The 21439-nt window shown below is 39.1% G+C and overlaps 1 protein-coding gene across 12 annotated transcripts in view; it reads right to left on the bottom strand.

Annotated features, from left to right (window-relative positions):
- Window positions 1–2763: 2763 nt before the first annotated feature.
- Window positions 2764–21439, bottom strand: part of kif1ab (kinesin family member 1Ab) — a 34974-nt gene continuing 16298 nt past the window's right edge. For 2 of the 12 annotated variants that reach the window (XM_073876192.1, XM_073876205.1), the window contains 24 exons: window positions 20733–21029; window positions 17324–17442; window positions 16617–16702; window positions 15861–15996; window positions 13848–14022; window positions 13667–13757; window positions 13461–13579; window positions 13319–13374; window positions 13130–13238; window positions 12935–13001; window positions 10805–10889; window positions 10545–10650; window positions 10265–10288; window positions 10035–10149; window positions 8060–8193; window positions 7849–7910; window positions 7602–7747; window positions 7332–7515; window positions 6910–6983; window positions 6486–6604; window positions 6236–6349; window positions 4521–4713; window positions 4301–4419; window positions 2765–3530 (listed from right to left, as the gene is read on the bottom strand). In XM_073876192.1, coding sequence (XP_073732293.1) covers window positions 3491–3530; window positions 4301–4419; window positions 4521–4713; window positions 6236–6349; window positions 6486–6604; window positions 6910–6983; window positions 7332–7515; window positions 7602–7747; window positions 7849–7910; window positions 8060–8193; window positions 10035–10149; window positions 10265–10288; window positions 10545–10650; window positions 10805–10889; window positions 12935–13001; window positions 13130–13238; window positions 13319–13374; window positions 13461–13579; window positions 13667–13757; window positions 13848–14022; window positions 15861–15996; window positions 16617–16702; window positions 17324–17442; window positions 20733–21029 — 2770 coding nt within the window. In that variant the 3' untranslated portion in view covers window positions 2765–3490. Of the gene's footprint in view, window positions 3531–4300; window positions 4420–4520; window positions 4714–6235; window positions 6350–6485; window positions 6605–6707; window positions 6741–6909; window positions 6984–7331; window positions 7516–7601; window positions 7748–7848; window positions 7911–8059; window positions 8194–10034; window positions 10150–10264; window positions 10289–10544; window positions 10651–10804; window positions 10890–12934; window positions 13002–13129; window positions 13239–13318; window positions 13375–13460; window positions 13580–13666; window positions 13758–13847; window positions 14023–15860; window positions 15997–16616; window positions 16703–17323; window positions 17443–20732; window positions 21030–21439 lie in introns of all 12 variants that reach the window. The other 10 variants (XM_073876199.1, XM_073876202.1, XM_073876201.1 and 7 more) reach the window with 8 other exon arrangements.

Below are 21439 nucleotides of genomic sequence, written 5' to 3'. Positions count from 1 at the left end.
GGTTCAGTAATTTCATTTCAGTGGCAATGAGAGGTTATTAGTAACTGATGCCAAATTTTAACTAATGTCACTTTTGTAATTTCATTAGTATTTGACCAATTTTACTGACAAAAAACGTTCACATCTAAAAAATGTTCACTACTTTGGACAAGAAAGTATTTAATCAACATAAAATAGCATTCTGTTTATATCATTATCTAATATATAATGGACGCATGCAGTTGCTTTCTGCCATATCATTTTAATAAAAAAAGAAGTCCAGGCTTTGGCATGGTTGCGCATATTTCACATTTATTTCACACCTGACAAAGTGTTAAGTGTCCAGAGACATTAGAAGACACAGGTCCAACACTCAAAAGAACTTGAGCACTGAGTACACTACAGCCAATTCAGTATGGTATAAAGTGGTTACAGCTGTGTGCTAGACCACAATTGGGTTTATATACAGAGCAAATTAACAGAAACATAGAAGCAATAACAGTAGATACACTTAGTTTATATTAAGATCCTCATTTTTAAATTAGGAATATTTGGATGGATGAAAGGTGCCTATTCAAAGGGATGCTTGAAACACAAAAGACCCATAGAGAGTGAGAGGCAAAAAGTATAAACTACAAATCCTATAAATCTTTGATCTGCAATACAACTTGTATCTTGCAAGTTGACTTCGTGAACGTTTTAACACGGCACTGTGTTAATCTAAGGATTTGCAAACACAACATGCTTATAGTTGACGTTAATCCTTTATTTCTGTAAAATGATATCGTAACTATGTTTCTAATTGCTACTCTTGTACTGTATGGAGGTAAATGAGATACAATAGATACATTTAATATAAAAGCTGATTAAATATGTACAGCATGCTACTGTATACATTATGACAAGACACAAGAATGAATAAAAACGATCAGGGCAGTGGGAGGTGTACCTGTTAACATTATAAATATACTAAGCATCCATGTGTTTCATAACCATTTCAGTGAATGTATTTATACTGCTGTTTATGAAGTAGACCAGAACTGCTGAATATAAACACAATAACTCTCAGGTATGTAGATAACTCACTATTGCCCTACTTTTGTGCTCTTTGGGTTGGCTGGCCCATGGCACAAAACATCACTTCCATAAGACAACAGGATATATCATACAGCAACATACAACATGCTAAATGGATGACTGACCAATAGCATGAGGATACAGCAGATTTCTGGTGTGTTTTAGACCCTGGTAATACCTCTTTATAATGTAGTCTTTATCTATACTTGGTATACTTTTCTTTACAATCACAAGGCAACAAGGGAATGTTTCAACATATATGGGTATGCTTATTATGATAAATGCATCTCATGACAAAATGAAAAATTAGGTATGCTATATAAGGGTTTCTTTAGGATGTTCGTATCTGATGGTGATGAACTTTTAATAAAAGTCATAGAAATGTATAAACTTCTGGTTAAATATTGTAACACTGGATCTCTTCTTATAAGACCAACACATATCAATTAAGAGATCCTAGATTTAATACAGGTAATCTATTATAACATGTAAGGCCAGGATGACCTGAACATACTGTATAGCAGCTACAAAAGAGGAATGAGGCAATTAAGATCAACATGAAGCACAATATTATTTGAAAGATGTGATATAATCTGAATAAATTCTCCCTCATCCTATTGTTAAAAGTGCTCTGATGAATTTCAGTGGACATTTCTGTTATACATCCAAACATAAAAGCTATAAATAAGGAAATAAGATTCTCTGTAGCAGCAGAGCTCCTGTGCAAATGAATTAAATCTGATCAAAGCTTGTTATTAAAAGTGCTAGGTGAAAGTAACACTACAAATAGTGACTTCTCAATAAATTAATTATGTTTATAAAACATACAATGCTTAAAGGAATATTCCATTTTCTTAAAAGAAAAATCCAGACAATCCACCCACCACCATGTCACCCAAAATGCCGATGTCCCTCCCTGCTCAGTGGAGAAGAAACCATGTTCTTCGAGGAAAACATTGCAGGACCCCTCTCACTCCAATGGACCCCAATAGACACCAACAATCAACACCCAACTAAACACGCAGCAGTTTCCTTCAACGGAGCCTCAAAGGACCACAAACAATCCCCAACGAGGCACAAGGGTCCCATCCAGCAAAACGACTGTCATCCCTGACAAGAAAAACAACAAATCTACACCTCCAAAGCACAACTTCTCGTCTAGATCCAGTCGTGATACGCCAGCATGACCCCACGCAATACGTCATGACGTCAAGAGGTCACAGAAGACGAACGCGAAACTCCGCCCCAGTGTTTACAAGTGTGTTGAAAGAGGACCGTTCCTACGTTGTTGTATGTCAACTGATACTAATTAATGTCTTCGTGTCAGTTTATTGTTTTTCAATGGTCTGCAAATGTGCGTTTTATATATGTAACACGTGACCTCCCTACGTCACCGCGCATTTACGTTAGGTCGCGCTGGACCGGATCTAGACGAGAAGTTGTGCTCCAAAAGTGTATATTTGCCACCTTTCCTGTCAAAAATGACAATCGTTTTGCCAGATGGGACCCTTGTGCCTCGTTTGGGATTGTTTATAGTCCTTTGAAACTCTGTTGAAAAAACTGTCACGTGTTGAGTTAAGTGTTAAGTGTTGGTGTCCACTAAAGTCCATTAAAATGAGATAAATCCTGCAATGTTTTCCTCAAAAAACATAATTTCTTCTCGACTGAACAAAGAAAGACATCAACATTTTGGATGACATGGTGGTGAGTAAATTATCTGGATTTTTCTTTTAAGAAAATTGAATATTCCTTTAATAAATAAGTAAACATAACGTAATGTAATGTAAAAAAAGACATTATAGATTAAAATAAAATAAAATAAAATAAAAGAACACAAAAATAAACTTCTGTAAAGTCGATTCTGGTTGATTTACAGTAGCAGACAGCTACCAAGTTAAGTTGCTTTACCCTGCAATTCTGTCTTTAGCAATCGTCTAAAATGTAAAAGTTATAAGCTTTGCATCCCTTTAAAAAGCACAATGGCAGAGTTAACAAAACCAAGAGGCATCTACTGCAGCCCAGGCAAAAGCGCTTGACATCTACTCTGCAGAAGCAAATACACAAACAGAGCATTGTGTCGCATTTACAAATGAAGTTATGCTATTACACTACAGGAGTGGGGCCATGACTAAAATGTTATTTTACCATTCTAGTTTTGAGCAATGTTAGAAGGGAGGTGGTGAATATTTCAATATACTTCAATTTACATTTGTAACCGACTACTGTAAATAGGGCCTGACAAACACACATGAACACAGTTTGTGAAGCCAGTCCCACAGTCTATGGTTGGCATGGAAAGACCAACGGGGAGTGCTAGGGTAGGCAGGCAGCTGAGATAAGGTAGGGATAAGACACTCATGATCACATGACCTAATTACATCACAAGGCCCTGTTAGCTATCTGTTTATGTTGTAAGCTGGAGGGGAAAAAATGGTCACATTCTCATCTGCGATTTTCTTCTGGAAAGCTTAGACCTGTGGGGAGAGAAAGTGACAGAGAAATTAGGATTGATCAAACACAATAAACAGGCTCAGCCTGTGGCCTTTCAGTGTATTATCTAGCCAAATTAAACATGCCAACAAGGGCAGAAAGCAAACCAGTTGAAAACTACCGCCCTAAAGCATTTGTGACCCTTTTTGTGACTCTTATATGAACTTACTCGGTCAATATTAAAGGAGACATTTCACAAGAATTTTTTAAGATGTCATCGTTGGTGTCCCCAGAGTACGTATGTGCTCAAAATATCATATAGATAATTTATTATAACATGTTAAAATTGCCACTTTGAAGGTGTGAGCAAAAATGTGCCTTTTTGGGTATGTACTTTTAAATGCAAATAAAATGATCTCTGCACTAAATGGCAGTGGCGTGGTTGGATAGTGCAGATTAAGGGGCAGTATTATCCCCTTCTGACATCACAAGGGGAGCCAAATTTCAATTACTTATTTTTTCACATGCTTGCAGAGAATGGTTTACCAAAACTAAGTTACTGGGTTGTCCTTTTTCACATTTTCTATGTTGATATGAGCACTGTGGACCCAATTATAGCACTTAAACATGAAAAAAAAATCATATTTTTATGATATGTCCCCTTTAAATGTTCTTTACGTTATGTATTGGAGGATGATTAAATATGACCTAAGCTGGGTTGTCACAGGCAGGGTCACACTGAATAATATTAAAGTAACTTTATGAATAATTAAAAAAGGAATTGAATTCACTAAAACAGGGGGTGTATATGTACCTGATGGTTCCTGCCAGCAGTGGGTTAAATGCATACAGCCAGTCATGCATCTCTTTGTCATTGCTGGCCTGGAGGAGAATGCTGCGGTGCTCGGTGCACACAGCAAATGTGTTAGGAGCCTGAAAACAATACAGCACATAGATAAAACAGTAATACAGCTAGCTAATGTTGTGAATTAATCGTATGTATAACTGCATTTGAAGCAGTTAGTGGCTCTTACCCTCAGCAAGGTCTGCTGATCTTCACTGTACTCAACTTGGGCAGATGAGAGGTTAATCACTGCTCTCTCCACACTGTCTCTCTCACTGCGGTACAGGTACACATATGGCCGTCGCACCACAATGTAACGCTTCACCCAGCCGCTGGTATGTGTCTCCAGAAAATGCAGATAGCCTTTCTTCGACACAATAGGGCTGGGGTCAAAGAGAAAATTATAAATTTAATTTGTACTAACTATGCTAGTACAGTAATAGAAACAATAATTAAAAAAGAAAACATAAAAAGAATATATATATATATATATATATGTAAAGAGCTCAGATGCAAAACCCTTAAGTGCATCTAACATGTTTTTTTGTAAATGAGCATTTTTTTATCAGACTCTTAATAGATTCTGCCTACAAACTGGTATTTCTGAATGACCTGAGGCGGGGATTATGCAGATTTGAAGTGAAAGTATTTGATGAACATATAATATGTGCCAAAAGCAAATCAAATTTTTGACGGAGGTGGCATTTAGAGGCTTTTGCATCTGAGCTCAACGTATATACACTCACCTAAAGGATTATTAGGAACACCATACTTATACTGTGTTTGACCTCCTTTCGCCTTCAGAACTGCCCTAATTCTACATGGCATTGATTCAACAAGGTGCTGAAAGCATTCTTTAGAAATGTTGGCCCATATTGATAAGATAGCATCTTGCAGTTGATGGAGATTTGTGGGATGCACATCCAGAACATGAAGCTCCCATTCCACCACATCCCAAAGATGCTCTATTGGGTTGAGATCTGGTGACTGTGGGGGCCATTTTAGTACAGTGAACTCATTGTCATGTTCAAAAAACCAATTTAAAATAATTCCAGTCTTGTGACATGGTGCATTATCTGCTGGAAGTAGCCATCAGAGGATGAGTACATGGTGGTCATAAAGGGATGGACATGGTCAGAAACAATGCTCAGGTAGGCCGTGGCATTTAAACGATGCCCAATTGGCACTAATGGGCCTAAAGGGATCCATGTTCTCATTCTGTTTAGGCCAAATTCTGACTCTACCATCTGAATGTCTCAACAGAAATCGAGACTCATCAGACCAGGCAACATTTTTCTAGTCTTCAACTGTCCAATTTTGGTGAGCTTGTGCAAATTGTAGCCTCTTTTTCCTATTTGTAGTGGAGATGAGGGGTAACCGGTGGGGTCTTCTGCTGTTGTAGCCCATCAGCCTCAAGATTGTGCGTGTTGTGGCTTCACAAATGCTTTGCTGCATACCTCGGTTGTAACGAGTGCTTATTTCAGTCAAAGTTGCTCTTCTATCAGCTTGAATCAGTCGGCTCATTCTCCTCTGACCTCTAGCATCAACAAGGCATTTTCGCCCACAGGACTGCTGCATACTAGATATTTTTCCCTTTTCACACCATTCTTTGTATACCCTAGAAATGGTTGTGCGTGAAAATCCCAGTAACTGAGCAGATTGTGAAATACTAAGACATCCACCAACAACCATGCCACGCTCAAAACTATCACCTTTCTTTTCCATTCTGACATTCAATTTGGAGTTCAGGAGATTGTCTTGACCAGGACCACACCCCTAAATGCATTGAAGCAACTGCCATGTGATTGGTCGATTAGATAATTGCATTAATGAGAAATTGAACAGGTGTTCCTAATAATCCTTTAGGTGAGTGTATAATGTATATTATAAATTCTTTATGGCTACCTGACACGAATCTCCTGGATGTTGGGGATGAATGAGCAGCTCCTGGGCTTTCTCTCTACAGGGCTGAAGGGATCAAGGTCCGGGCTTGATGCTCCAGAGTTAGCCTCAGCACCTCTGAGAAATGACAACAGAACAAAAAGTTTTGTTAGAAAGTAGAGACACTTAGACATCAGCTGATAATATTATGTTATGGGAGGCCTTAAGAATGAGAATGGTTGTGCATATGTGGGATCAGTTTTTTAATACTAACCTGAAGTCTTGACTGCCGAAGTGACCATCCACCAATGAAGGACAGGTGGAGGAGGGCGTCAGGGTGCTCAGAGCAGAGGAAGAACTCTCTCTTAAAAGTGATGCTGACATTTCTGACAGCTAACATGCACATATGGAGAAAAGAGGAACAGCAATGTAACCAACATACTGTAAAAAAATCTTTTTGTTAAAAATCTTATACTGCAAATAAAGATGTGCTTACCCATAAGGCATCTACTACACTAATCATGGTGCTCTAATTTAATGAATGAATAATAGAAGCCATTTAAACGAAAGTATAAGGATAAGACCATTTTTGAACATTTAAAAAAAAATTTTGGAATTTACTTTATAATGATGAATAAATGTGAGAGAAGGAGTGAGGTGTTTATGAGGGTCTGAATAGACACTAAGACTAGGCTCACCTTGCTCTCACTGAGACTGCTGCTCACCTGGCTATACTGCCTGTTGAACGTGTGCATGAGCAGTCGCACACACTGCAAAGAGAAGAAGGTGTGGGCAAAAAGTTAAGTGACATTCATAACAATGTATAGAGTTTAATGTAAAGTGATGGGTCTGAGAGCAGTTACAGCAATAAAATGTATATGTCCTATTCACATCACGTTCAAATACCAGTCTAAGAACATGGGCTGCAAAGTGTGCTGCAATGTATAAAAATTGCATTTTGATGATTTTGTTTATGTCAGATGTTAGGATGACAAACAATTCATTTAGGATGCATACTTATTACCACAGTAATAAAGATTTAGCATTGGCACTTTAATATATAGACATATACTGTAGGCCAATAATGTGCCACTGTGTGGATGTAGATAATAATCACACTTGGCAGCCAGTTCCCTCTGCCTCTCATTGGGACTGTCCAGACCCAGACTGACAACTGGATTCATCATGGGGCTGGAGGCCTTAGGTGAGTCCATCAAGTCTTTACTACAAAAAGAGTCATGTCCCAGAAACAGAGATGCTTCTAGCTTCTCTCTCAGCAGAAGGTAATGCCTGGTCTTTTCCACCTGTGTACAAAAACGCCTCACGGTCATTAACTTTACAAACACCAAAAGTCAATTCATGGAAAACAGGGAAGGTTTTGACACATTACCTCTTGAAGAAGGCTCAGTTTCTCCAGCTCCCACTGGTGATCCAGGATGAGACTATCGCTGCGGGGCCTCCAGCCCGCGAGGTTCTCCTCTCCACGCACATACGCCACTGAGGTGTCCAGCACCCGTCTGCGCCTCCTCTGCATACCTGAGTCAAACGGGGTGGTTCAAACATGCAAGATAAAGTTGTTTCCAAAGTACAGAAAGGAAGTACTTGAAATTAGCATTTAGGGTAACGCTGAGTCCTACCGGGACTTCCAATGTCTGCCAAATGGCAAAGGCTTAATTCGTACACTCCGGTCACGCGGTTACTAAAAAACAAAAAGTTGAAAGCATAGTCTTTAACAAGTCATTCAACTCAGCACTAACATACTACATATCCAAACATTCTAAAATTGTATTGCTTCAGCAAAATCAGTTTTGAATTAAGATTAACACCAGGCCTTTGCACTCTGCTGACCTCTCAGATGGCCTGAATGCACCAGTGCTAAAGAGGTTTCGAATGGAACGTGATGCAGGAAGCTTTGCATCTCTGGAGTAGAACACCATGCAGAAGTCCTTGGTTATGACTGTGGGCTGGGTGCAATTCTCCATCTAAATATTACAGCGAAACAAATGGCAATGAAAAAAATAACATCCCGAAAACTATACTTGTGATGAGTTAGTGACATTATGGAGAAGGGTCTGGTGGCAGCAGTTGTACTTGCATTCTCAGACACATGCGCAATGCAAAGTGTGTTCGCGTTGCCAATGGATTCTGGAATTATTAAATTTACTTGATGTTTACCATAGCAAAGAAACACGTTTTTAACAAAAGATTTTTCCCTTGTGTTTATCGCAGGCTTTAATAAATTTTATATTTTAGTTTTGAAGTGAGACACTGTTTTAATATTTACAGCAGAGCTAATAATTCTTAAAGATAGAAAGAAGTTGTTAGATCTAACGAGCAATACAAAATCATAGTTTAAAGGAAAACACCACAGTTTTTCAGTATTTTACTATATTCTTACCTCAGCTTAGACTAATGAATACATCCCTATCTTTTTTCATTGCAGGCACTTAATCTTTGTACAGCACGTCATAAATGTGTTAGCATTTAGCCTAGCCCCATTCATTCCTTAGGATCCAAACAGGGATGAATTTAGAAGCCACCAAACACTTCCATGTTTTTCCTATTTAAAGACATGAGTAGTTACACGAGTAAGTATGGTGGCACAAAATAAAACGTGGTGATTTTTAAGCAGATAAAAATAAGGAACTATATTGTGGGCTAGGCTAAATGCTAACACATTCATGACACGTTGTACAAAGATTAGGTGTACACATTAAAAAGGATAAGTATTTATTAATTCGTCTAAGTTGAGGTAAGAACATGGTAAAATATTGAAAACTGTGTTTACTCTGGTTTCATTTTAAACATATTTCACAATATGTTCAAGGCAGACAGGGCCTTAGACTACAGCGAAACATTCTGCAACATGATGTGCACTGTTGTACCACGGCGTTTCAGAAAGTAATTAAATTAATTTGTGCATCTGTAAGAACAAGACAGTAAAATTATATGCATTTTGCTTATATACTGTAGACACTAAATGTCATTGTAATTTCACATAATTAAGTACATCAGTACATTAATATAAATACATCAACAGCACTGTCATCTCCACTAGTTTATTGCAATAAAGGGAAAAACATGGACAAACAACATGAGAATAAAAAATTAAAACCATATATACAGCATTTTATTAAAAAGTAACAAAAATGTTTTCATGGCTGGCAAGTTATACTGTAATACCACAATCAAATAGCCTAATGTTTAAACACAAAATCTGTAATTCGTAAATCAGTATAATTACTTAAAGTGCACCTATTTCATTGCTAAAAACAACGTTATTTTGTGTATTTGATATAAGACAATGTTTTTGCGCGGTTTAGTGTTAAAAAACACGTTATTTTCCACATACCGTACATTTTTGTAGCTCCAGATTTCCCTCTCTTCCTGAAACGCATTGATTTGAAAAGCTCTGTGTCCCTGGTTGGCCAGCTAATCTGCACGTTGTGATTGGCCTGAATACCTCTGACGTCAGCCGGAAATGTGACGCTCCTTACCATGTTTGAAAGATTCGGTCATAATGCAATGCTAACAGTTAACTTACAGGCTACGGGTGCGGGAGGAATTATGATAATGTCGGTCTTGTCTACATCACACATCCCAGGAAGTAAACTGTTGCCTACAATCCGTGTGTTTGTTGTAGTCCAAAAAAAGTGACGTCATTGACAAGAAGCGTATGTTTCTTGAGTGCAAGTCTGAGAATGCAAGTGCAACTGTTCCAGCCAGACCCTCCTGACATTATCCATGATATTGCTTTAGATTAGACAAATGTCTACTACATTGCTGTTAAAAAGATGACATTGAACAGTAGAGTTTTGCTCACCTCAAGGTAGGCAGACAAAGTGATGTAAATTTTCTCTCCATAGGGAGTGACGCGGTTCAGCAGCAGAGAGTTGTGCATGGAGCTGTCCCATGCCACCTCAAAGCGGTAAAATGTCCTGAGAAGAGATTTACGGATAATGTCATATAATAATGAATAATTTTAAACTATGCTTTTAGTGATGTATGCTGAGTCATCAGAAAGCGATGTATACTAAGGTTAAAAAAACATACCTATGGTCAATTCCCAGTGATACCCTGACAGGAAATACAGATCCCCAGGTTAGTGAATTAAAATTTGTTATAGTTAGAGAGCTGAGCTGTTAGTTTTGTTAAAGTTAATTTTAGAGTATTTTACTAATGCTATTGCATTTAAAGCTATTTTTCACAAACACAACACACACCACAAAGCTTTAAATATAACTTAACATCTATGCATTTGTCATAATAAAATTTATATAGTTCACATTCTCTTATAAGTCCTGGAGGAGATCTTCATTTTATGTAATAGCACCTGTCATCATAAGATGGCCGTATGTATCCAGATGACAGGATGTTGAGGGATAGGATGTTGGGATCTATGATCGTCTCATCCGCCTCGGGTGTGTTACGGATGCGTCCTGAAATGGAGAATTTACAATGCTGAGTCACTTGAAACTGCCTGAACATTCGGGAAAAACATCTCCATTTATCCTTAAGTTCAATGAGCTTTTAAATAACATACAGGTTATGATAAGCTGCTTGTGATAAGCAAACACAAGACTGTGTACTAACCTATGACCAGCTCTTTAACCTCCTTCCACTCAATGTCATTGCCAGTTTCATGGGCTATAGTAACAGTTATTCTCCTTTGGATCCCCTGGTGCAAATAAGTAATCCCAAATCCTTAGTTAAAATTTGACCAATAAAATCACTTATTAAAATTTGCTCAGTATATTAAAGGAACATTCTACTCATTTTCAATATTAAAATATGTTATTACCTTAACTAAGAATTGTTGATACATCCCTCTATCATCTGTGTGCCTGCACGTAAGCGCTGGAGCGCGCTGCGACGCTTCGATAGCATCCAGCCCAGCCCCATTCACTCAATGGTACCAACCAGAGACAAAGCCAGAAGTGACCAAACACATCAACGCCCCCCCTATCCAAGACGAGCAGCTACACGAGCAAGTTTGGCGGCACAAAACAAAACGCAGCGCTCCTCCAAGCGGATCCAAAAGAGGAACTATATTTTATGGCGTAATAGCACTTTTGGGAGTACTTGGACTCGGCGCAGTAACTCCCTCACTCTCCCATTATGTGAGTGAGAAGGGGAGCGGACTTTTCAGGTGAGTCGAAGTACTCCCAAAAGTGCTATTACGCCACAAAACATAGTTCCTCTTTTAAATCCGCTCAGAAAAGCGCTACGTTTTATTTTGTACCACCAAACTTGCTCGTATAACTACTCGTCTTAAATAGGAAAAAGGTTGATGTGTTTGGTCTAGTGATGGGATTTATGGCTCTTTTAGGGGATCCGGATCTTGGCGATCCGTTCCTTTCAAAGAGCCGTTCAAAAGAACGGCTCACTTGGCTCTTTTTAAATATTTAGTCAGTTTTAAGAAGCCAGCTTGGGGCATCTCAGTTTGTCCTGTAAAACTGTAAATAATCACTGGGAGGAATGATGAGGTTAGATTTGTAGTCAAATCATTAAAACTCAGATATCACACACCAATATCTGAGTTTGAATTATTCTGAAATATTGATCATTACCTCGTTTGTCATGTGTAGACTATATTCCATAGGGTTGCACAACATTAGACAGTGACATTACTATTTTGGATTTACCTTTAGTACAAAGTGTGTGTATGTGTAAAGCTACGTTGACTTATGTTATTCATACAATACCTACTCACAAATAAATATCAAAAACAAAGCCGGCTGAAATGAATTTCTGTGCAAAATAGCTACAAAAACTTCCACAATTTAGAATAAATAAAATGGAAATGTCTACATACAGTCCAATATTACTACTATAACTAATGTAAACTTTGCAAATAGGACATCAGCCCCTTCAAGTCTTAAATGAACAACCCCTGCGCTGGGTGAGCCCCTCCCCCTTTAACTGTTCTGTCTCACATATTCGATATTTTGTGTGCATCTGTGTTAAACACGAATAGTAAAAAAGAACGACACAAAGAACGGCTCCCCTCCAGCCGCGACTCGGCTCCCATCGTTCATGTTTGTGAGCCGTTCAAAAGAATCGGTTCGTTCGCGAACGTCACAACTCTAGTTTGGTCACTTCTAACTTTATCTCTAAATGGTACCATTGAATGAATGGGGCTAAGCTAAATGCTATCGAAGCGTGCAGGCACACAGATGATAGAGGGATGTATCAACAATTTTAGTTAAGGTAATAACATATTTTAATATTGAAAATGAGTAGACTATTCCTTTAAAGAGTTTATGAATCACATTTCATGTAAACGTGTCATAAAGATAACTTAATTAAGCATGCTAACATGCAAGTATGCGGTATTGTAAATTAACAAGTAGTATAGAACTAGAAGTCATTGATTTACTCAATTCTACTTGCAGTACTTGGAGTTTAGTTTAAGGAGAGCACTGTAATCATTTGCATATCCATTTATTAAACGTTAAGGGGTGGTTTACCGGACAGGGATTAGCTTAAGTCAGGACTAGGCCTTGGTTTAATTAGGAAATATAACTAGTTTGAACAAACATGCCTTACTAAAAACATTACTTGTGTGCATTTTGAGGCAAAACAAATGGGCACTGATGTATTTTAAGATATGTAAGTGCAAGTTGTTTTCAGTTTGGACAGCTCTTAAATTTATTTTAGCCTAGGATTAGTCTAATTCCTGTATGCCCCTAAGTCTTACTAGATAAGTCAATGCTGGTTTACCTGGTGCAATAGGAATGTACCATGACAGGGCATTCCACCTCTGTGATCAACGACAGCTGGGATGTAGCTGAAAAAGTACACAAACAAGTTCAAGGGTCACATTACTGTACATGTAAATAGCCTGGCGTACAAACAGGCTTCAATGAGTAACTTACTGGGTACTGATTAAGTCATTAAAGTTTATGCAAAACTCACTCTCCATTGGCTTCCAGCTCACAGATCTCAAAAAATGCCATAAGGTCATATTTGGAATGACAGGGGCCGGCGGTGGAGCGTGTCAGGGTGCTCAGTTTAGTGGCGGGTACTGGGGGAAGACACAGGCAATGCTCAGACACAAAGACAAACTTGGAACGTACTATACAATAAAAATGTCCAAGTCCTCACCTGGCTTTGACAAAGGCATAACTCTGGGAAACTGCCTTCTTGCAGGACGTAAAGAACTACAAAAAGGTGAATTACAGTAGATGGGTTGAAATGGTAAAATAGATGATTATAAATGGTCAAAACGTGCCGAGACATTCTTTACCTGATTAAGTCTTTACATAGAGGAGGGAAGGGCTGTTTTTGATAGTGCCCGAATACCTCAAAAACAATTGGCTGACTTTTAATGTATTCCACAAAGGACTTGGTGACCTCTACGGTTATCTACAATGGTAGCAAACACACATACAGGTGTAAATTATTTAGTCGTGACATCACAAACACAGTTAACTTATGTAAGTCTGTGCGTACATTCTGCACGTGGTAAAATCCCAGAGGAGGCCCTCTGCCTGTGTTCTTCAAGGGTTCAGTAGAAAATGCCTCATCATGCCTGTGAATAAAGCTGGAGGACAGAACAAAGGTTGGGTTTAATATTAAACTAACTGCTGAGAGAAAACTATATTGTATACTGTAGAAGAAAACATCCACTCACTTGAACTGGCAGAAGATGTCTGCATACTCGGCTGAGATGCTGGAGGCCTGGAGAACTGTGACTCTAAAGGTGAAGTTACTGCCAACCTTTAAGTGCTGTAAAGATGTTTCCTGAGTCACATCTAGAGGACATTCCAGACAACCCTTCAGGGGACTGTTAGGAACATCGGGAGAGGCTAGAAGAAGCAACACAGCAGAATTCAAAATGAGTTTCCCTATCGTGAAGTCAACACAGAAGCGACTTAAACTGCAATTCATTGACTGGCCGCTAGAGACTGGCTCCAAAAGAGAGTAAATCCCATAGACCCCCATGTTAAATGCCCAACTTTACAGCAGAAATACCTGTTTACAGCCTGGTATGACAAGCGTTTTTGGTCTATATAGCTAATTTTGAACTTTATGACAACTGTGATGGGGTGATTTTTTTGTAACTTCTCCGTTTAAATCATATTTAGCCTTAAAGTTCTGCATAATTGGGTGTGGTCATATGAGTGACAGCTGCTGCTGCAACTACCTTGCCAAGATGCCAAGATGGCAGTGGCAGGCTCCGCTAACTATTGGCTTCAATAATGCTCTTCACAAACCTATAGGTGACGTCACAGACACTACATCCAGATTTTACAGTCTATGCATAAAGGGACACCCCATTTTTTTTAAATATTCTCATTTTTCAGCTCCCCTAGAGGATACCTTTTTTGAATCCATTTAGCTGATCTCTGGGTCTGGCAGTACCACTTTTAGCATAGCTTAGCATAATCCATTGAATCTGATTAGACCATTAGCATCGCGCTAAAAAATAACCAAAGAGTTTCGATATTTTTCCTATTTAAAACTTGATATGATATTACGCAGTGCCCGAAAATAGTCCCCTGCCATTGAAAGTTACTAAGGGGACTATTTTCAGCTGCTGTGCAATATCATTGCGCCTGCGGCAGCCATGTTACAGCAGCAAAGTCCTTGATTATTAAGCCAGAATGAAAGTATAGTCATAGCCATATCTGCCTAGAAAATCGCAACTTTTAATTTTCTGTCAGTCTAAGTACACAATGTAACTACAGAAGAGTCAAGTTTTAAATAGGAAAATATTGAAGCTCTTTGGTTATTTTTTTGGGCGATGCTAATGGACTAATCAGATTCTATGGATTGTGCTAAGCTATGCTAAAAGTGGTAGCGCCAGACCTGGAAATCAGATGAATGAATTCCAAAACGTTAAAAATCATAATTATGTTTAACTCTAGGGGGGCTGGAAAATGAGCATATTTTCAAAAAAAGTGGAGTGTCCCGACTGTGTTTCTTCAGCTGAGCACTTTGGTTGCCATGATACTTCAAAATCTTTTCAAAATTTGAAAAAAAGAGAAAAACAAACAAATGCAAATTATGGGCATTTCTATTTTGCATTTGTTCGAGCAAATGACGATGGTATTGGTAAACTAGTAACCAACAGTAAATAAAACAAGACACTCTTATAAAATGGACGCAGGACTGCACTTAGTTATGATGGGGTAAGTTATACATTTACTAGCAGTGCAGCTTGTAATTGCCAAACTGAATGTTGAATTTTTGATGCATGCACTACTAGCAGCAAGCGCATAATGACAACATTGAGCCCTATATATGGGAAAGACAACATCAGCTGATACAAGTAGATGATCAGTTCAGGTTTAATGTTTGCTACATCAGAATTTATTCGACAAATGTGTTTCCATCTCCCATTATTCACATTTCAAAACCACCTCAATCGAGCTTAAAAACTTTTTGCAAATTAATTTTTTATTTGAAATTTGGGGTTTACATCACTTATTTCTTATGCAATACTTACAAAATGCGCATTAAATCAGGGTGATGGAAACCCAGCTATTAACACCATAGGAGTTTGTCGCATTGCATGGCACTGCATCCAATGTGGGCTGCGTCACAGATTATAATGGGTTTTGTCGCATAGCGTCATTATCATCCCATAGACACTGTGCGAGGCAATCCATTAAAAAATATTTGTAATTGTCTAAGTTGTTACCTGCACAGGTGTTGTTGTTCATCTCATCAGCACTGAGTCCCATCTCTGAGTTTTGTCCTTCTCCTTCCACGATGCGCAGTTCTTCTTGAGATGTGCTTGTGTGAGACACCCCGGCACTGCATGACTCTGTCTGAAACTGAACAGAGGGTCAAACAGAAATTCTTAAGGGGTTCTCACATTAACCAAACTATGCAAGTTAAGTGAGCCTATTAACTCTTTCTGCGCCATTGACGAGTTAACTCATCAATTACGAGAAAAGGCTTCCTGCCAATGACAAGTATTTCCAGCTTTTCAAAATACCGCTATTATCCATCATTATTCCGCAACTTATACAACCCAGAAGTAACACCTCACGTGAGAGAGAAAGAACTCTGTGGATGCTTTGAGGATCTCTCTGAATGGGATCTCTATCAAATGGAAGTATCTCAGCTTTTTGCTCAAAAAGAGGAAACTATTAGAGAACTAATTAAGGTAGGATGAAACACTTTTTTTTTTAAAGAAGAGGGTCTGTTCTTTCATTTTATATATATTTTATGTTTATATATTTAAAGAAGAACATTTTCTGGAAGCCATTCAACTTTTGTAAAAATCATGAAAAATGCTGGCGCAGGCTGGCAACTTTTTTTTAAAAATGCCGGCGGGGAAAGAGTTAAAGTGTTTTTTGGTGTAGCCCAACTAATCCAGTGAGCTAATCCAGTGAGAATAAACTTGGCAGGACAAAAGCATCAATTATATAGAATAAGTAACAGAACCAACCTTCTCAAACTGTTGATCCTCAAATGAGATCTTGGCAGTTCCTGACTGTCGTACACCTGAACCATAATCAGGTGCCTCTTCATCAGCTGTAAAAATAAGAAATCAAATCTCATGATTGAACATCAAATCTTGGTGCTCTAAGCGAATTCACACGTTTAAGACCATAAAATTTTTTTGTTACATACAGCAAACATCTCCTCACTATCTGCTTGCTGCCTGTCCGCTGATCAAACTGTAAAAAAACGCGATCTCTGTAGACAGCCCAGGCTCCACAAACCGCAATAAAAACATAGTGGCCAAACCTAGCACCACGAAACAAAAGTGTTCCAGCCAATAAACGACAAGTAGAATTTGGGGGTGGGGGTTGGGCGTGTTCATGAAAGCACGGAAGGGAGGGGGAGGGGAGGAGTTAGCTAAGCTCCATTTGTTTGAAAACAGTTCAAACATCAACAAAAAGTGACGTCGCACAGATTCGCTTAGAGCGCCTTTAAAATCTCAGGGGGTAGCCTACTTCCAAGTAAAAATTTAGGACAAGGGTGTTCGGCTGACCAAAAAATAAAAAAAAACACTGATATAGAGTATATTTGAGTAATCTACAACTGATACTGGGCTATCAGGTTTTGTTTTCTACAGTTACTGAAAAGACCTCTGATTTTTTTGTTAACATCTTAAACTTGGCATACAGGGATTCATAAAGATGATCTTACCAGAGATAGCTTGAACTGCCACTCGTAGGAAGCCCTTGACCTCGCCCTTCTCGCTAACAATGGCCACACGGTGCACCAGTGGCACAGGATACAGCAGGTTACTCAGATAGACAAATGCCCTATGGGAGAAGAAGGAGAAGATGGTGGGAAACAGAGGAAATGAAAAAAAGAGAGGGATTTGAAGCATGGAAGTAAGATGTTGAGAAAAAGAGGAAAAATCGGGTTAACATTAATGGAGAAAAGAGCTGAAATGAGGAACAAATGCCAGTGATGAAGGTCAACTCACCACACTGCCACTAGACAGACAACACAACATCAGACACAAAAAAGCAACTAAACAAGAAGCTGCCCCAGCGAAAGCCAAACAAGTGCCCTGCAGGTTTGCCGTCATTTGTTAAAATGCTATTAAGGCCCTCTTTCAAATCTGATAAAGGAAGTGGTGATAGTATACAAGTCTTGTTCTCTGTGAGGGTTGGTGATGGGTTTGAAGGTGCAAGCATATAGAACAGAACTACACCACAACCTAATTTATAATTTAGGAACGTTTGACTGATTACAAAGATTAGACTCACTAGTTTGTCAAACCTATAAACATAGATGGTTTTGGCACATTATACTGATGTTTCAGTAACTGAATCAAGGATTTTGTGTGTACAATACACCAAATATAATCAATTTTGGTGACAGACTGGTCTACTGTATGTCTTTTCTTTATTCAAATCATTCAATCATTTCGGATCTGCCCTCTTGATCCCAATGTGCTTTTCTGTCACCTCCTTAATTCTCAGACGAGACTGAGCTTTACAGGCGGGGTCAAGAGTGGCAGGAGGGGTGGCCAGAGGGGAGGATCTTACGACAAGATTGGTGAGGCGCAAATAGAGCATGCTCAGATAAACAAAATATTTTGTGAGAAAATAAACTCCAAATTTGGCCTTTTTGGGCCAGATGCAAACTGGAAAGCAAAATACTTAAATGACATTAGCATACATGGATTTTACCCCATCAACTTAAAAGAGAAATCAAAGTCAACACACGTCACAAATCTTGTATGTTGCATATGCATAAGAACGTAAAAGTGGGTGAGCCAATCCTAAACCGAGATACAAATTTTAAGCTCTGGCATGCCTGTTTGAGACTGCTGTAGTGAAAACCAGCTCTTTCATCTTGAGCTCTCTAGCTTTAACAATCTACAATCAGCTGATTCTTTACAGCAACTGTAGATACAATGAAATTTTGTTCACTGAGTTTTTTAAAAAAATGGTCATTGCTTTAATTTGTCTTCAAAACAGAGCAGAACTGATAGCATTAAATTACAGCATTTCCAACAGAGTTGTTTATATCGGGCATATTCTTGCTCTGGGTCTTTAAGCCACCCAAGTTGGCCATTATCAAAAATATCACTTTGTCCAATGGTACGTTTTCTTGCATTATACTCTGCAATAAGCCAACAATGTGTGCAAGTTGCCCCACATGAGAAATATTAATTGAAAATCTGTCACCAGTAGTAAATATTTTTGCTTGATTTCCTCATATTCAGTTTCTGAGAACCTCAGATGTAGGCCCAGATGTATTCTAAAGACTTTCGTAGCATTTTCTGCACTTAATCTGAGAGAAAACGTAAAAAATGGCATATGACTGACAAAACTCTTCCATGTGGGCTTTATTATTTGCAAAAATAGCAAACATGGCAGATGAGGCTATACGGTGGCAAGAAAAAGTATGTGAACCCCTAGGAATGAACTGGTTTTCTACCGTAATTTGCCACAAAATGTGATCCGATCCTCATCTAGGTCACAACAACAGACAAACACAATGTGCATAAGCTGACAACACACAAAGAATTGTAGTTTCTTGTGTCTTTTTTGAAAACACCCATTAAACATTCACAGTGCTGGAGGAAAATGTAAGTGAACCCTTGGATTTAAAAGCTTGTTGAACCTCCTTTGGCAGCAATTACTTCAAGCAAGCGTTCAGAAGGATTTTTACCCATTCCCCTTTACAAAACGGCTTCAACTCAGACACATTTAATCTCTATTGAGGTCATTCCACACGTTAAGGTCTGGGCTTTGACTAGGCCACTCCAAATGGCACATTTTGTTTTTCTTAAGCCAGTCTGTGGTGGATACTTAAGATTAATGTCCTGCTGCATCAACCAACTTCTACTGAGCTTCAACTGGTGGACAGCCACCCTGACATTATCCCGTAGAATATTTTGTTAAACTCGATGATGACAAGTGGTCCTGGCCCTGGGGCAGCAAAGCATGCCCAAATCATGATGTTTCCTCCACCATACTTCACTGTTGGGATAATGTTTTGATGTTGGTAAACTGGGCCCTTTTTGCGCCATATTATTTTTCCTGAACAATTAAACTTTTGTTTCATCAGTCTATAAAATATTGTCCCAGTAGCACTGGGGTTTGCCAAGATGCTCTTTTGCAAACTTTAGCCTCACAACAATGATTTTCGAGAGATCAGCCTCTTCCTCTGTGGTGTTCTGCCATAGACACCATACCTGTTCAAAGACTTGCGTATGGTAGACTCATGAACAGAGATGTGTGCCAGTTCAAATAATGTCTTCAAGCCTTTAGCTGTTAATCGTGGGGTCTTCTTTACTTCATTAAGTATTCTGCGTTGTGCCTTAGGAGTCATCTTGGCTGTGCACCCACTTCTAGGAAGGGTAGCTACAGTATTAAACTTTCTCCATTTATAGACAACTTCTCTAACTGTAGACTGATGGAGGTCTAAACATTTTGAGATTGTTTTGTATCCCTTTTCAGCCTTATAGAGTGCAATAACTCTTGATGAGATTTCTTTAGAGAGGCATGGTTCATAAGAGCTGATGCTCTAAACTCATTTTATTAATTGTACTCCAGTTTGCCAGCTTCTGACACAAATTAGCTTTAATTAAAGTCATTTGTCTATGGGTTCACTTACATTTTCCTCCAGCATCGTGAATGTTAAATGGATGTTTTCAAAAAAGACACAAGAAACTACAATTATTTGTGTGTTGTCAGCTTATGCACATTGTCTATTGCTGTGACCCAGATGAGGACCAAATCACATTCCACGGCAAATCACCGCAGAAAACCCGTCCACTCCTAGCGATTCACCCACTCCTTCCTGCCACCGTATCAATTAAAAGGATGAGCCTGATGTATACCTTTCTATGTATTTGGCGCAAACCATAAGAACATTTCTAAAACATTACTTTTAATAATGACATTTTATCCAGAACCAAATTAAGACACATCACATCTGAGACAATTCATGCTTAAAGGAATACTAACAACTTCTACTTAAAATGAACAAATATTTAATGCCCTGATAAGGTCCAGTGAAAGACCCCGTCTGTGTCTCAGTGCGAAAGAGCTAGTTTCCTCTGACAGCATGCTCCTTAAACCTCACCAACCTGCCCACTAAACTGAACAGAGGCCAGCGGTCGTAAAAGGGGTCCTGGCCATCGCTGGCACCTGGGCAGTGCTCCCTCACACCTTCCTCCTCCTCTCTCCCAAGCTCTGAACCCAGGTCCTCCATAAAGGTCTCATCGTCCAGGTCCTCCAACTCCTCCTCCTCCTCCTCCACATCGACCTTCCCATAATGCCGCTCATCGGCGAGCTCGGTTATATCAGAGTCGGGATCAGAGAGGGTGGGGGAGAGGGTGGGGTCGCTCATGCGCTCGCTCATGCACGTGTTGAGAATGGGAGTGCTGGTGCAGCCGGAGACACGGGAACTGGGTTAGTACGACACCACGCGCACAAACCTCCTGCACAAGTGCATACACTCATAGACACACAAGGCACAGTTGTATCTCAGCATAGACCCTGATCTGGTGTTTTCGGTAAAAAAAAACGTGCCCGGCAGGCTTAGCTTTAGTGTTTTGAGTGTCTGATTACCACAGGTCAATGGTGCATATAGGGAATAATGACAAATCAATGGAAAACTGCTTAGTGAAATGTCGGTCGATGGCTGCACATAGCTCAGTTTTCCGCTTGAAAGTAAAAGAACCCTCAGTATGAGCACAATGCAAATCAAAAGTACCAGCTACATGTATATGTACAGTAGGAAAACCAGTATCCACTGGAAGTTGCACATCACACAAGCTGGAGATTGATGGTT

Source organism: Misgurnus anguillicaudatus, chromosome 2 (assembly GCF_027580225.2).
Source record: "Misgurnus anguillicaudatus chromosome 2, ASM2758022v2, whole genome shotgun sequence".
NCBI classification, from domain to species: Eukaryota; Metazoa; Chordata; class Actinopteri; order Cypriniformes; family Cobitidae; genus Misgurnus; species Misgurnus anguillicaudatus.
This window is presented reverse-complemented; position numbering and strand designations above follow the sequence as displayed.